Genomic DNA, 17096 nt, shown 5'->3' on the forward strand with positions numbered 1-17096 from the left:
TCCGCCCGCCGAGCCTGCGCACTGCGCCGCCGCCGCCGCCGCCCTCCCGCGCGCGCGCACCTGGCGAGGCGGGCCCGCCCCCGGGAGCCCGGCGCCTGCGCAGGACGCGCCTCCGGCCGCCCGCCTGGCGTGCCAGCCCGGGCGCCGCTCTCGCGTGAACGCGCGCGTCGCCCCCCCCGGTGGGCGGGGCCCGAGGGATGAATGATTCACAAGGCGGGGTCCGTCGTCCGGCCTTAACCTGTTCCGGGATGGAATGCGTTCCCGTGCAGCCGTTCAGACATAATCGGGATTTATTGGCTGCTTACTGTGTGGGAGACCGTGCTTTCTGCCTGAAGACGTCAGAACAGTCCCCACCCTCTTGAAACTATCTTGTGGAACCCTTGCGTGATGGCACTTGGGGTGTTCTCGGGCCTCTGAGACTGAAGACAGACTGACATGCTGAGGCCTGGGGTACCTAGGGAGACCTCTGACTCGATTCAAATAAATAATCGGGCTTAAGACCGCGCATGGTGACGCATGCCTTTAACCCCCATCTGGAAGTGTGGGCAGGAGGGTCAGGAATTCAAGGCCAGACGTGCTACACAGCGAGTTTGAATCTAGCCTGGGCTACATGAGGACCAACCCTGTCAAAACATAAGCAAGTAAAAGAAACTACTCTGGAATGGCCTGAACTCTAAAGCCTTCAGGATAGGCTTTATGGAAAAGGTAGACATTGAAAGAAAATTCTTGAATGACTCACAAAATAGACGTGGAGCTAGATTAGATTGGAATAGATAGCCAGCTGGGAAGGCAGGGAATCTATTTTTGGACTTGTCTATCTTCATTCATTCAGCAAACACTGAGCACCTACTATGTGCAGGCACTGACCATCGTGATAAGCCAGGTCAATTATCAAATGACCCACCTTGCAGAGGAGATGAGCAATGAGCAGTGGAGTGGTAAGAAACATACAGAAACCAGGCATTGTTGCAGAAGCCTTTAATCCCAGCACTTGGGAAGCAGAGGCAGACGGGTCTCTGTGTTTAAGGCCAGCCTGACCTACAGAGTGAGTTCCAGGACAGCCAGGGCTACACAGAGAAACTCTGTCTCAAAAACAAAAAAATAATAAGGAAGAAAGGAAAGAAGGGAGGGAGGGAGGTAGAGAGAGAGAGAGAGAGAAAGAAAAAGAAAGAAAGAAAAGGGGCGGGGGGCTGGAGAGATGGCTCAGTGGTTAGGAGCACTGACTGTGCTTCCAGAGCTCCTGGGTTCAATTCCCAGCACCCACATGGCAGGTCACACCTGTCTGTAACTCCAGTTCCAGGGGACCTGACACATTCACAAAGACATACATTCAGGCAAAACACCAATGCACATAAAATAAAAAGAAATAATAAATTTTAAGAAAGAAAAAGAAACACATGTAAAAATAATGGCACCACATTAAAAGAGGCATCTGCTATCCAGACAGGCTGGTACAGGTCACTCCATCCTGAAAGGCAGCTTGGTGCTTCCAGCTATTCAGGAACCTTCCATGAACCTTCCATCCTCCCTTACAGGGTTTTATTTTGGTGTTTTGTTTTCTTTTGTTTTGTTTTCTGGTTTGTTTGTTTTGTTTTTTTGAGACAGGGCTTCTCTGTGTAACATCTCTGGCTGTCCTGGACTCTCTTTAGGACCAGGCTGGCTTCGAACTCAGAGATCTGCCTGCCTCCACCTCTGCCTGCCTCTTGCCAGGACTAAAGGCCTGCGCCATCACCTCTAGACAACAGGGCTTCTTGAAAAGAGGCAGTCCCACAGTCTCCTCCTTGCCTCCCCCTTTCTTCAGCCTCCAGCCCCAGTTTGTTGTTTGGATTAGATTTTTTTTTAATTACATTTATTCGTTGTGCTGGGAAGCCAGAGTTGTTGTGTGGAGGTCAGAGTTCATTCTCTGCCTCTACCACCTTGGGTCCTAGGAATTAAACCCAGCTTGTCTGGCTTGGCCCTAAATGCTTTTGCCAGCTGAAGCGTTTTTGAGGTGTTGGATTTGTCTTGTTTCAGACTGGGTCTTAGGCAGCCCAGGCTTGGAGCAGGTCTTTGCTACTTTGTGGCTTTTTCTTTTTCCCACCCTTCATCTGCCCCCTGCCCCATCTTACTAGAAAGGAGAAAAAGGATAGAGGGGATATGGAGAGATAGAGATAGTGATTTTTCTTCTTGTTTCTTCCTTGAGCATGACCAAGAAATTGCAACCAAAGCCCCCCAACCACCAACCCACCCTGCCCACCAGGGTTCTAGCATTTGCATACCCTCCGAAAAATCCCCAGAATTCCAAACATCACACAATCTCAGAAACCATCTGCAGCTGGCAAAAGCCACGCCTCTGCTAGAGCACAGGGCAAATCACAGTCAGCTGCTTCCAAGGCAGCCCCACACCTCGGATTAAAACGAAAGCACATTCTTAACATTTTTTCCGTGTTCTTAAAGGAACCAACATCTCAGAATTGTTACTGCACAGGCTGGCCATTAACTCACGTGTAGCGATGACCTTCAACCACTAATTCACCTGCTGTCACCTCCCAAATGCTGGTACCTCTTTTCTTTTCTTTTTCTTTCTTCCCTCTCTTGCCCTCCTCATCTCTCTTTTCTTTTTTTCCAATCAAGATCTCACTATTTAGCCCAGGCTACTGGGGAAACTCGAAACAGCCTTAGCTTTAGCACAGCGCTGCTGGATCAGCTGCCTGGTTGCCTACACTGGAGTCAGAACATGGCCCTCCCTGCTCTGATCAAGAGTTCTGTGTGTCTCCATAATTAGATAAGTCAAAGTTAGGAAAGCTGGGCAGTCCACAGGGCTAGGCCTGCCCTTCCTTAGTAATTTATTATTATTTTATTTTTTAATTTAAAATTCGGTATGGTACAGGTGGCCAAGGCTGACAACCGTTTAACTCCTGAGACACATAAGGTACTAGAACCACCTCCCAAAAGTTATCTTCTGACTTCCACACATGCCCTCTTACAAAACGAAACGTAATAATTTTAAATATTTGAATACATAAAAAATACTTGCACAGCTGGGCAGTGGTGGCACACACCTTTGATCCCAGCACTCAAAGGGAAGCAGGGGCAGGAAAACCTGAGTTCGAAGGCCAGCCTGGTCTACAGAGTTCCAGGACAGCCAGGGCTACACAGAGAAACCCTGTCTCAAAAAAACCAAAAGAGAGGAAAAAAAAAGTGGTTTTCTGTCGGGTCCAAAGGAAACTCCAGACAAATGGCTACCCATGGTGCCTATAGCACGCTGGCCTCTAGGCTCAGTCGATACCTGAGGCTCTTCTCACCCCATCCCTATCCTAAACTTCTCCAGCTCCTGAGCCTCCGTTCGCCCGGTTTCTTGGTCCCGTGTAACCCTGCCAGTTTGGCCATGCAGTCTTTGTCTTCTTGGCTCCTGGTTCTTTTTCTTGGGTCCTCTTTGCTTTCTCTTTCTCTTGCTCTCCTTTCCTCTCCTCTCTACCTAGTTCTCTACCAGTTATGTTTAATTGACTACTTTTTCTCTCCCTGCCCTAGACTCTTCAGCCCTAGGCTCTGGCTGTGCTCTCCCTCCTTAAGCTACAAATAAAAGCCTTCCTGGCATGGTGGTGCATGCCTTTAATCCCAGCACCGAGGAGGCAGAGGCAGTCAGTTCTGTGTGATGAATTCGAGGCCAGCCTGGTGTAGTGAGTTCCAGGATAGCCAAAGCTACACAGAGAAACCCTGCCTGGAAAAAACAAAACAAAACAAAAAACCTTCCCCTCAGCCACACCTTGGACCAGCCATGTCCTCATTCTCGGGAGTCAGTTCTCCCCTTCCACCACATAAGACCCCATGTTGAGCTTTCAGGCTGAGGCACATCGCCTGCTACCCCATTCTCTCATGGGCTTTTTAGTTTTGCCTCTGAACTGGAGATTAAATTTAGGACCTGCTGGGCAAACTCTCCACCAAACAATTCTATCTTCAGCCTCCTTTCCACTTTGTCTTTTGAGACTTAGTTCAGTAAGTTGGCCACACTGGCCCAGGGCTTGGGACGCTCCGGTTGCTGCCTCCCAAGGTTGCTGGGATTACTGGACTGTATCACCAGTCCACGACCGTTCACTGTTCCTCCTCTTCCTCTAGAAAATACATGACATTTGTCCTCCTGAGTCTAGCCTAGTGCACATAACAGGATGAATTCCACTCGACACATTTTCTTACAAGTGGAAATGTTCTGTATGTCCGCACAGCCTTTAAAACAGCATTTAATAAACCAATGAGTTCTGGGGTTTCAGCCAGACCCTCTCTTTGTCTGGGTCCCCATTTTCCTCTCAGCTGCCGTGTCACTTTCTGCTGGCTCCTGCCTCCTGTCCGTGATCCTAAGCCTCCAAGGCCTTTGCACGAAGGGACATCCTGTGTGCTGTACTTTCCCACATTCCGCATCTCCATGACTCACAGCCTCCTCTCCTGCAGCTCTGTGCTCCTCCACAAGCCTGTCCCTGACCACTTTATATAAAATAGCATTCTGGGCTGGGAGGGTGGAGGAGTGTTGTGTTGGAGTTCACCAGAGAGGAACGGGTGTGTGCTTCCCTGGTGGAGCACTTGCCTAGAACCCAAACTGACTGAGGGGTTTGGGGCTCAGTGGTAGAATGCCTAACCAGAATCCGCCAGTGAGGCCTGGGGGCACGGCCTGCTGATAGCATGCTTGCCTAACTTGAGGTGCCCAGGGTCCAAGCAGACAACTGCCAAACCAAAACCTTTGTCCATAATACTCTTCACCAGTGAACATTGTTGACTCATTACTGTTCTGTCTTGCCTGTTCCTTCCCCAAGAATAGCGACCCACAAGGGAGGGAAGGGAACCTTTGCTTCAGATTCTGCCCTCGCTCTGGCCCCTGAAGCAGTGGCCGGCAGGCAGAGGAAACTTACTAAATTTCTAAGTGAAGGAATAGGCTGAAAACCACCAGGAGAGCCAGGTGTGCTAACTCAAGCCTGCAGGCCCAGCACTTGTGAGGAGGGGGCACACGGGCACGGGAGGTCTTCAAGCTCAAGGTCAGTCTGAGGCCTAGGGAGACTTTGTTTAACAAAATAATCAAAGAGCAACAACAACTGCAAACATTGGTACAGTTAGGGTCTGTGGACCTGGCTCAGCAGGTCGGCACCTAGCACCAGGCCCAAAGTCTTCCTACGGTTTCTGTTGCTGCAATGAAAACCCAGGTCCATCAGCCAAGGCTGGTCCCACCCACACAGGCTGGGCTCTCCCCATCAGTCACTGATTAAGAAAATGCTCTACAGGCTTACCTACAACTCCATCTTAAGGAGGCTTTCTTTTTTGGTTTTTCAAGACAGGGTTTCTCAGTGCAGCCCTGACTGTCCTGGAACTCACTCTGTAGACCAGACTGGCCTCGAACTCACAGAGATCATCTGCTGGGACCAAAGGCACGTGCCACCACCATCCGGCTTAGAGGGCATTTTCTTAATGGAGGCTCCCTCCTCTCAGAGGACTCCATGTTGCGTTGACATAGAGCTGTCCAGTGCACCTGATGACAGGAGCCTGCTCTCCAGAACCTCCACAGTGGAAGGAGAGAACCGATTCCCGAGAGCAGTCCTCTGACCTCCACGTGTGGCGAGGGCACACAGGCACACACTAATAAGCAAATGTGATTTAAAAATTTTTTTAAAAATTTACTGTTTATTATGTACATTGGTGCTTTGCCTGCATGTTCGAGAGTCGGATCCCCTGGAACAGGAATTAAGACAGTCGTGAGCTGCCATGTGGGTGCTAGGAATTGAACCCGGATCCTCTGGGACAGCAGCCAGTGCTCATCTCTCCAACTGTAAATGCAATTTTTAAATATTTCATTTTGCTGTGTGTGTGTGTGCGCGCGCGCACGCGCGCGTGTGTAGATGTGAGGACGGTGCCCACGGAGGACAGAAGAGGTCACCAGATGCCCTAAAGCTAGAGTTATGGTAGGTGCGAGCCAGCCGGCATGGACACTGGGAATCACTGGAGTGCAGTAGAGTGCAGCATTCTTTGCTGCTGAGTAAGCACAACATACACATATGCCTGTGTGTTTGAGATAGGGTGTTGGCGTGCTTTTTAGAATTTATTCTATGTGCATTCCTGTGAAGGTGTCAGATCCCTTGGAATTGGTGGTATACAGTTGTCAGCTGCCATATGGGTGCTGAGAATTGAACCCGGGTCCTTTGGAGGAGCAGACAGTGCTCTTTAACCACTGAGCCATCTCTCCAGCCCCCTGGCGTACTTTTTAAAACTATTTTATTGATGCTTCTTAAACTCTCTCCCTTCTCTACCCCAATCCCTTGGAACACCCCAATACCATAGGTAGGAGAGAAAGGTTAGTGGGGAACGGGGGCAGTTTTGCTTAGCTACTTCCTGCTGTTTAGGGCCGTCTGGTTCCTTGGGGGAGGTCCATCTTCGTTGCAGGAGATCTGTGACTTCTTCCCTTCCAACTGCACCAACCAGGAGCAGCAGGAGGGAAACCCTGCCTTCTCTTCCTGGGCCCTGGCATTTATTCCCTCGCCAGAGTCCTCAGATTTAAACTACCTGCACCTGGCAAAGAGCCCCTCTCAGAGCCTGCACCAGGCAAATGTCTGCTGCTGTGGGCAGTCTGTATCAGCCCCACATCCCACACCTGGCATCAAAACAAAAATATGTTTACATCCACAATTGGGTTTCTCAGTGTCGTCTCCGCTGTCCTGGAGACCAGGCTGGTCTCACACAGATCTGCCTGCCTCTGCCTCCCTGAGTGATTAAAAGCATGATGTGTATATATATATATATTTTAACGAGGAAGTTAAAAATGAGGTTTTGTGGAGGAGGGCAGTCAGGAAAGTGGGGTGGGTATGAATTTAACTTTGTTGGCACAGTGGGGGTAAATTCCTCGGATTGGGATCTGAGCAGAGGCGACATGGGAGCTCTACTGAAATCTGAAGGACCCCAGGCCTTTCTTGGAGGGGCAGAGTCTCAAGTAGCCCATTCTGGCCTCCGACTCCCCATTTATCTGAGGACGGCCTTGAACTCCTGCTGAGTATACTGGCCAGCAGTCCTCTGGCACGCCCTGAGTGGGAGCTCCCAGCCCAGCAGCTCAGAAGTGGCAGCAGCTCACACCGTGAGGTTGGCCCAAAACGGTCCCTTTACAACATCCTGACAGCACTAGGGAGGCAGAGACAGCTGGATCTGAGTTTGAGGCCAGCCTGGGCTACACAGTGAGTGCCAGGACAGTTAGGCTACACAGAGAAACCCTGTGTCAAAAACAAAGATTGCCATGTGTTTGCCTACATATATGTACACACACCGGTGCATGTCTGGTTCCCTCAGAGAACAGAAGGGAGCAGAATGACCTGGAACAAGAGTGACAGGGGGCTGGGAGACACCGCGTGGGTTCTAGGAGCTGGATGCAGGGTCTCTGTAACAGCAGCAAGTGCTCTTGATCACCGAGCTTCTCCAACCCAATCTTTTTCTTTTTAAGGCACGATCTTTACCGTGTAGCCCTGGCTGGCCAGGAACACACTTGCCTCTGCCTGCAGAGTGCCAGGACACTGTGGCTGGCTCCCACACGCCTCAACCCTGCAAGGAGTCTGCTGCGAGGTTGTCTCCCAGGTGGGGAGTGGACAGGGATGTCACAGGTGACTGCAGAAACAGCCTGAAGGGGCAGACATGGAGACTCTCGCCTGGACCGACCTGGAGTTATTATTTATTACATATACAGTGTCCTGCCTGCATGTGCGCCTGTGTGATGGAAGGGGGCACCAATCTCATTGTAGATGGTTGTGAGCCGCCATGTGGTTGCTGGAAACTGAACTCGGGACTGGAAGAGCAGCCCGTGCTCTTAACCTCTGAGCTGTCTCTCCAGCCAATTCTGGAGTTTCTGTCTCATAATGGTTCAAACTCTGTCCTTGACTTTAAGTACACACTCTCAACTTAGGACCAGACACAAACTCCAGCCATTAAACCAAAGCTCACAAGCCACTAGTCTGAGATTGCTCAGTTTTTTTGGTCAGCCAGAGTGAGAGGACAAGATGTGGCTGCCAGAGGACAAAAGGTCATTTCTCCCGCTGAGCAGCTACGGCCAGTTGTTCAAGTTCATCCCCCACAAAGGCACCTGCCAGTGGATGCCTGGCCATCATCCCCACCCAGGACGGCTCCTAGATTTCTACAAAGATGGCTGGTGGGGTGGGGTGGCATACCCGGCTCCCTCCTTTAGGACCTCGGAAATGACTTTCGGGAAGAGCAGTCATTTATTTGCTCTGTCTCCAGGGTTAGGAAGGATTCTATTTCCTGCTCAGGTAGGTCTGAAGACCAGAGCAAAGGGTGCTCGCCACACCCTGGTTCCCGGGACAGGATCCTCTCAGGAATGCTGGGTGAGTGCTGGCTTCAGGGAGGGTTCAACAGGCCAGCAATCCATTCACTGCTGCAACAGAACAGGCCCCGGGGGGAGGCGGGAGCGGCCCCGGCTGAACATTGACTTCAGTTTATCTCCACCCACCTCATCCCTGGCCCTGTGCACACTGAAATCACCTGTTTAAGGTCACCTGGCCAAAATTCCTGTAATATCTTTGGGTGTGACATGACGTCGACGGGGTGGCTGGGAAGACTGCTGACTCAGCAGACAACATGGTAACCTTTCCGGGCAGAGCAGCGCGGAGGCCAGCCACCAGCCTTGGTGACGGCTCTTGCAATGCCTCCCGGGTGCCCGCTGGTTTCTCTGGTGCTTTGGATCACTGCAGGGAACAGGTGAACACTGGTAAGAGGAGCAAGCGTGCACCACTCGAGGCTGTCAAGCATGGCATGTCCACGTGGGGTCAGCCTCCCAAAGGCTGGGGATTAAAGGCGTATTCTTTGTGATGCCAGGGCCTGAGCCCAACTACAGCTGTTACATCAGGCCCCTTCCCTTAACTCACCAGCGTGGCTCGGCTGGCCGTGAACCTCCTGTCTCCCCAGCAATGGCAGTAAGAGTGCACAGCACCACCTCTTATTTGAGCAGCAGTTTATGGACTGAGCCTGTCCACCCCCTCTTTAAAGACCTGATGTAGCTAAGGGTAGATTTTTAACCCCTGGTGTTTCTGCCAGCCGAGGAAACGGGACTCTCCTTTTCAGCTTCGGGCACTGCCGAGAACAAGCAGGGTGACTTGTCAAGGACCCAAAGTCTGGTCTCCACCCTCCAGAGAGCCCAGGGCCCCAGGGTGGCAACTCCCCAGGCCACTCACCGTCCTCGGCCTACCTCATCCTGCTGACTCACAGGTCAGGAAGGAGGGGCAGGGAAAGGCTGCAGGGTGGGGCAAAGGAGGAAGTGGCAAGGGGGACACCCAACAAGAGGGAAGGGCCCCAGCTCAGGCCACAAGCTGGCTCTCTGAGGGGAGAGGCAGGAGAGAGCAGGGTGGGGTGAACAAATCTTTATTAAATGCACAAACAGTTACTGGGAGGAGGCCATGATGCTGGACACACCTGTTGAGAAGGGAAAAACAGGGTCAACTGGTGAAGAGGGGGAGCCTCGCCTCCCAGGGAGCCTTCAGGTCAGTCACCACAAAGGCGCCGTGTGCTATAGTTTAGTGGTCTTGGACATGCTACCTAATGGTCTGTGCCTTAGTTTCCCCCCTTGTGTACATCTGACTTACAGATCAGAGCTAAATGACGCGCTCGGACACACGCCTGGCCGTGCTTCCTACTGTGTGCATTCAGCCTCGTTCTAGCTACTTTCACAAGCTGGCCACTGGCCTGGCAGGAGACTGCCACCGCTGAGGGAACTGTCTATGACATGCTGAGGCCCAAACGTGGTGACCGCTGCCTGTGCAGGTCAGGAGAGCAAGAGGCAGGCAGACCTCGAGGTCACGGCGGCCTGGTCCACAGGAAGGCCAGAACGATACAGAGAAACCCTCTCAAGAAACAAAACGAAGAGCGATGGGCTAGGCCACTCACTGTCAAAGTCGATCTTCTCCACAATGTTCTTGGGCTTGATGCTCTCTTCCTGGCTGCAGATGAAGATCTGCCCTGACTCATCCGCGCTCCAGCCATACTTGCTCATCCACACCTTGAGCTGGTTGTCTGCGGGCGACACACACAGCAGGGTGGAAATGTCGGTTGCCCGAACCCCAACACCATGGGCTCTCTTTGCCTAACTGCTCTAGGCATGCTCTGCCTGGACAGCAGCAGGGCCCGCATGGTGTTTTAGGGTAAGAACTGCCTTCTGGGGCTCATTCGCCCACCCGGCCACCAGAGGGCGCCGTTAGCCTCTTCATCCTAGTCACACAGACTTTATTTTTGAGACAGAATTTCATGTAGCCCAGGCTGGCTTGGAACTCACTATGTAGCTGAGGATGACCTAAATTCCTAATATTTTTGCCTAAGTACTGGGGCTATAGTGTGTGGCCCCGTTTCCCTTAGTTTCTTTCTTTTTAAGATTTATTTATTTACTCATTTTAGATGGTTGTGAGCCACCATGTGGTTGCTGGGAATTGAACTCAGGCCCTCTGGAAGAGCAGCCGGTTTTCTTAACCTCTGAGCCATCTCTCCAGCCCCCCACAAAAAATTTATATGCGTGTGCAAGTATGAATGCTGGCAGGTCCCCAGGGCCTCAAACCATCCCCAAGATCAAGCAGTAAAGAGTCTCAACTCCTAGATACGATCCTCTCTCCAGCCTCCATGCCTTTCTGTAAACTCAAATATGCCAATGTTTTTCACTTGGAGAGACCTTTAAGGACATCATTATGGCCAGGGCTTTCCTACGATCCCTGTCACCACAGAAGAACGACCACCGAAGTCCCCATGAGAGCCCAAGGACCAGGAGGAAAGCCGCCTTCTCGCCCAGCCACGCTGCGTGGCTCCACGGCACACTGCAGGCAGGAAAGCCGATCTGCTTCCCTTTCGGGGTACCCGCCTCGAGGCACTGGGGCTCCTGTCAAATGCCGCCCCAGGACTGACTACTACAAGATGCAGACACCTGCCACTTCACCCATCTGTGAAAAAGGTCGTGCTCTTGCATGCACTACCACGAGCGGCCTGACACGGTCACCCGTTCACTGACTGCTTGGTGCAGTCTTAGGCTCCAGCCCAGGCTGGCCAGGAGCTCCACACTATCCCCCTGCTTCCTACTGCTGGGGTTACAGGTGGACGCCACCTCACCTGGGGAGGGCAGCAACTTGTGCTTGAGACAGTGTCTCACTATGCAGCCCTGGCTAAGCCGCGGAGTCACCGAAGATTCAGAGGGCAGCATTCTACACCAAGCCCTTAGCCACTCTCCGGACCAGATAATCTAGAAATGGTCCAATGGCTCTTCCCGAGCTGGCTGTGCCCCAGCTCCCTAGCTCTCTCAGACTGACAGAAACAGCAGCAGGCCTCACCCGTCAGATCTCCAAGCATCTCCGCCAGCAGCCAGCGGTCAATGTGCTGGTACGTGATGCCCACAACATGGCAGATGACTGTGGAAGTCAAAACATAGACTGTCAGAATGTGGTCCAAGAGTGGAGCCATGTGAGAAAAGCACAAGAAAACAAGGCTTGTGACCTCTCTCTGCTCCTTCAAACCTGGGCTTGTTCTTGGAATGTGCTTTGTGGCACTCCCAGGTACAGGAAGTAAGAATGGGTCTGTTTCAGATTACACACAGCTGCTTACTTTTGTCATTCAGAACAATGCTCCCCAGCACAGCTTATCCCTATGACTGTACACACCTGTACCCATGACCTTTGCTCGTATGGCCTTGCTTAACCTTCTGATGCTCACAGTAAAAAAGGTCACTGCTCAAGACTTTAGGCTCCCTTTTCCCAGCACCTCTAGAATGGTGACGAGGGCCATCTCCCAGGAGCCCACTGCCAGAGCCCCTGGCCCCTCAGGAACCCAGGCTTGGAGAAAGACTCACATTTTCGGACAGAGTCTTCAAAGCCAGTTATGCCTTCCAGGAGGTCCATGTTTTCATCCAGGGCTTGCTGTGCAAGGGGAGAGGGCCACAGCATTAGCACAGGCAGTACTACTGTCAGCACCGAAGGGTGCTGATGCTCTGGAGGCCGAGGCAGGACCTCAGGCTCTGGGGCAGCAGCTCAAGGCCAGCCTCAGCTACCCAGCAATTGTGACCAGCTTGAGCCCAGGTTGTCTTTTAAAGATTGATTTCAGTATGTAGTGTTCTGCCTGCGTGTATTCCTGTGTGCCAGAAGAGGGCGCCAGATCTTATTGTAGTGATTGTGAGCCACCATGTGGTTGCTGGGACTCGAACTCAGACTCTGGAAGACCCCAGGACCTTAAGAACAGTGCTCTTAACTCCTGGGCTATCTCTCCAGCCCCTCCTTTTGGGTTTTGAGACAGGATTTCTCTGTGTAGCTCTGGCTATCCTGGACTCGCTCTGTAGACCTAGCTGGCCTCAAACTCACATAGACCCACCTGGCTCTGCCTGTTGGGAGATCCAACAAGCCACAAAACGTACATACACATACACACGCGCGCACACACAGTTTTATGTGTATGTTGTTCTGCGGGCATGTATGTCTGTGCACCAAGCGCACGGCCAGTGTCCATGGAGGCCAGGACAGGCTGGACCCCGGAACTGGAGTGACGATGGCTGTGAGCCTCCATCACTCCAGCCGCTGGCCTGGAGCTCTATCCTCAGCTCCCCAAGCTCTGGCATGTCAGGCAATGGCTGCCGGCCTGGCGGAGCCTTCCCCTGGGTGTGAAGGCTGGATGGGCAGAGTGCTCCGATGGGGGAGAGAAGGCACAGCATGCGGGGACAGGGCCAGCCTGAGCCACGCGGGCTGCTCTCAGTGCTGGCTCCATGTGAAGGGCAGACCTACTGAGCACAGAGCCCGCGACCAGGCAGGACCACTGCGCTTGCTTGTTTGAGAGGTTCTCCCGAGGCTCAGGCTGACCTCAGACTCTCCGCGCAGCTGAGGAGGACATGACGGAGCTTCTACAACGACAGGCGTGCGCTAACATGCCTGGTTTTATGAAGCGCTGGGTGGGGACGCACTGTGGCATGGCGGCCTGATCCAGAGGACATTACCCAGAAGGCTTGAAAGTGGCAGGTCTCCAGCAGGTCACCCAGGTACAAGATCTGTCGGATGGGCCGCTCTTCTTGCTGGCGTCAGGAAGCATTAAGGAACCTCAATCCTTCTCACGCCTCTTCTACCTGACTCCTTCCCCCCAAAAAGGTGGGAATTGGGATGTGAACGCAGTGCGGAGTAGTGAGTGCTTGCCTCGTGGGTGTGAGGGCTGGGGTGACACCTTCAACATCTCCAGTACCACCACTTGGGAGACAGAGGAGGGATCTTTGGAGTTTTAGCACAGCCTGGTCTACATGGCAAGCCCCAGGCCAGCCAGGGTCACATAGCACTGTTTCTCAAAAAATAAACACATGAATAATGATAAATTAAAAATTCTGAGCCACAGACCAGAGAGGGAGAGATGACCTAATGGTTAAGACCATTATCTGTTCTTCCAGAGGTCCTGAGTTCAATTCCCAGCAACCACATGGTGGCTCACAACCATCTGTCGCCCTCTTCTGGTGAGCAGCTATACATGCAGATAGAACAGTCCTATAGAGAAAAACAAATCTTTGAAATCCTAGCACTCTGTGAGGCAGAGGCAGGCAGATCTCTGTGAGGATAGCCAGGTCTACAAAGTGAGTCCAGGATAGCCAAGGCTACACAGAGAAACCCTGTCTCAGAAGGGGGGAAAAAAAATTTCAGAGCCAGCAAGATGGTCTAGCAGGTAAATGGTTGGAATAAGCCTGCTGCCCCGGATCCCTGAAACCCACAGGCGGAAGGAGAAACTGCTACGCCAGGTTGTGCCTGACCTCCATATGCCCTCTGAGACATAGGAGCACCACAGCATCTTCGCTGACTGAGCACCAGGCTGACCCTGGAGCACAGCGCGCAGAGCCCGCCCCCACGCTGCTGGAAGGATACGTGTGCCTGGTCGATCATACACTTGCACAGAGTGAAGTCCGTGTGCGGCAGGTTGGTGAGGGCTTTCAGCAGGATCTGGGCGGTGACCGTGGTCTGAAAGAAGGCTGGGTTGAACTGGTACCTAAGGACAACAGACACAACAATGGTGTTTTGGTTTACTGATACAAGGTTTCTCTGTGTATCCCTGGCTGTCTTAGACAGGCTCTGTAGAGCAGGTTGGCCTCAAACTCAGAGATCCCCTGCCTCTGCCCCCGAGCGCTGGGACTAAAGGCGTGCGCCAATGGTGGCATCTTGCAAAGCTGGCTGTACTGGCATATGCCTGCAACTCCAGGACCCAGGAAATTGCAAGTTTGGGGCCAACCTGTGCTATATATACAGGAAAGGATAAAATGATAGCCTTGTGTGCCCCAGGCGTGCCAGGATAGACGGAAGGCTCCAGTCTGCGGTTTAGCGGCTAGGACTGTGCAGGCCCCAGCACCAACTGTTTTCTCTCTGCAGCTAACTCCCTGAGTCCACTTCCCCGCTCTGGACCTGGGGACACATGACCTCCTCAGCCACACAACTGGGTGCACACTGTCGTGTAACTCACAAAGGAACATGGTTAGAGGAGATTCTGGAGTGGGAGTCAAGCCTGGAGCCTGGCTGCCTGTGTTCAGACCAGACCGCCCTGTCATACAGGAGGCGAGCACAGACTGGGCAGCCAGCTTCATCAGAGAACAGGTTATCTCCATTTTACAGACAGGAAAGCTAAGGCCACAAAAACTGCTGCATACTGACGACCTCTGTGAGTTCAAGGCCAGCCTGATCTACATAACAAGTTCCAGACCAACAGCTATACAGGGAGAGACAAGACTCAAAAACAAAACGAAACAAAGCAACAACCCCAGCAAAACCAACTACGCTATACAGCTAGTAGTGAGTCAGGAAAGCGCCGGAGGGCGGCAAGATGTGGTAGCATGTGCCTGTAATCAGTACTTGTAAGTCTGAGGCAGGACCCCAAGAGTTTAAGGCCAGCCTGAGCTATACAGTAAAATACTGGGCAGGTCCAGGGGGACCTGGTCCAGGTCCTGGTGGCATGTGCTCATCACCCCAGCACTTGGGAAGAGGAGGAGTTCAGGGCCATCTTGATAGCAAGTTCAAAGCCAGCCAGAGCTACAGGACCCTTCCTTAAAAAATAAAAACAAAACCAGAAAAAGGACTGGAGAGATGGTGGCTCCGCCAGTCAGGACACCTGCTGTGGGAACTCCTCAGTGACCCAGTTTCAATCTCCCGGGCTCAAAGGTGGTGCGCACGGCTTTAACCCCAGCGCTCATGAGGCAGAGGCAGGCAAGTCTGAGGCCAGCCTGCTCCACAGAAGGAGCTTGAGGACGGCCGGGGATCTGTAGAGACCCTGCGCCAAAAACAACGAAACGAGACAAGGTAGGAGCAGAAACTGACTGCGCCAGGCTGCCCTCGGGCCTCCTCGTTTGGTCTCACACCCGTAAAACAAAATGAATTAAAGGAAATAGCTGTGTTGGTGACTTCTGGGTTCCACACGACCCCAGCTCAAGGGAAGAAAGGTGGAAGTGACTGGAGATGGCTCCTGCTGTCAGCCTCAGGCCTCCACACAGGCACAAGCACACAAACGTTCCACCTGCACACAGGAAATCGAGACAGAGGAAAAAGCAAGGCTGCACCAACCCAGCGCCCAGAGGGAGATGCCTGGTGAAGAAGAGCCTGTGCTCTGTGGTTACAGTGGAGCTCAAAGCAAGCACGCCCAACCGAGGCTGACTGGATGCAAGGACCCAAAGACACGCCATGAGGGCTCAACGGTGGTCACATAAGCTAGGGATCTGATGGGGCAGAGCATGCGGGCAGAGGGCCAGTGGCACCAGCAAAATGGATGCTCATTTACAATAATCATTAAAGAGAATTGTTTATAGATTATCTTGTATATTTTGTAATTAAAGATAAAACAGGACAGAAAAACCTTACCCTCACTTTCTTGGCTTTCTAGCCCACACACCAAAGAGAAGCCACCTCCTGCAGCTTGCCCCAGGCCCCTCTACGCTCAGCTCCCTATCCCCGATAGCCAGCTGCTGACATGTCGGAGGGAAGGGGACAGACACTCACAATTTCAGGACAGCCAGGTTGGCCTCCAGGTCATAGGCATTTTCCTTGGCCTGCGTCTCCACATACCGCTCCAGGGTAGCCAAGTTCTCTGGGTTATACCTGGAAGGTAAGCAAGACAGGTGAGCTGCCTGGTGTGGTGGGCCGTGCCTTTCACCCCAGCATCTGGGAGGCTGAGGCAGGACAGGAGGGCTGCAAATCTGGGATGACTCTAGGATATACAGTGAAAACCTGTCTCAAAGGAAAGAGACACACATACATAAACAAGAGAGAAGACAGGAGCAGTCCAGGCCAAGGGGGCCACCGTAATGTTGACTTTCCTATGGCTGTAAACCTGCCCCTGGGGGGTATCCCTCCCCTTATTATCCTTTTAATAAATCTATACGCATTCCATTTAAAACATAAATAACAAAGCTGGTCCCATCCACTCAATCTACCTAAATAGCTGACCAGCCGTGCAGTCAGCAGAAATCCTGCTCACCATCTAGACCTCTGGCTAGCCCTCCTAAAGCCCTGGGTCGTCTAGGATGCCTCCAACCTCAGCCAGGCTCTGCAGCCTGTATACGCGCCTTCCTAGACATCTACCTCCCTCTCCTTGGATCCCGCTCTAACCCAGTTCCATCCTCTCCTGCCTAGGTCAATCCGTGGCTTGCCCCGGTCCAGCCACGATCGTTCCTTGCTGTCACTATCTGCTGGAGGGGGTTGTCGCCTGGCTGGAACGGGACCCTAGGTCCGGGAGAAGAGGGCCTGTGGCTGTCTCCATCAGCTCCGGTTCCCAGTAGCTGTGCAGACATCGGTGAACCAGGAAGAGACTTAAGAGACACTGGGAGTCAGGGGCGGCGGGAATGGGAAAGCTGAGAGACGGAGAGAAACTTGGAGAGCCCGGGCCACCCCTGGCTGGCTCCCCGTCCTCTCCACCCCGCGCCCTCCAGCCGAGCTCAGACCTGTCGATACCCTTGAGCAACTTGCCCACGTTGGCTCTCATCTGCTCAAACATCGCCATGATCGCGGCAGTCTTCCGCGGTCCCGGCCGGGGTCGAACACCAGCACCGGCGCCCAGCTCTCCAGGGCCGGAAGGAAGGGACGCGCAGGAAGCGGAAACTACGTCACACCCTCGCTCCAGCT

General features: G+C 52.8%; 1 protein-coding gene across 1 annotated transcript; it reads right to left on the bottom strand.

Moving 5' to 3' along the window:
- Positions 1-9353: 9353 nt before the first annotated feature.
- Eif3k (eukaryotic translation initiation factor 3 subunit K) lies at positions 9354-17071 on the bottom strand. The gene is made up of 8 exons (XM_021643986.2): positions 16916-17071; positions 15975-16073; positions 13863-13983; positions 12959-13033; positions 11828-11894; positions 11313-11390; positions 9892-10017; positions 9354-9420 (listed from the first exon to the last, which is right to left on the bottom strand). The coding sequence occupies exons 1-8, from the start codon at positions 16972-16974 to the stop codon at positions 9389-9391; spliced, it is 657 nt and encodes a 218-aa protein (XP_021499661.1). The 5' UTR covers positions 16975-17071; the 3' UTR covers positions 9354-9388.
- Positions 17072-17096: the final 25 nt, after the last annotated feature.

Source organism: Meriones unguiculatus, chromosome 14 (assembly GCF_030254825.1).
Source record: "Meriones unguiculatus strain TT.TT164.6M chromosome 14, Bangor_MerUng_6.1, whole genome shotgun sequence".
In the NCBI taxonomy this organism is placed as follows: Eukaryota; Metazoa; Chordata; class Mammalia; order Rodentia; family Muridae; genus Meriones; species Meriones unguiculatus.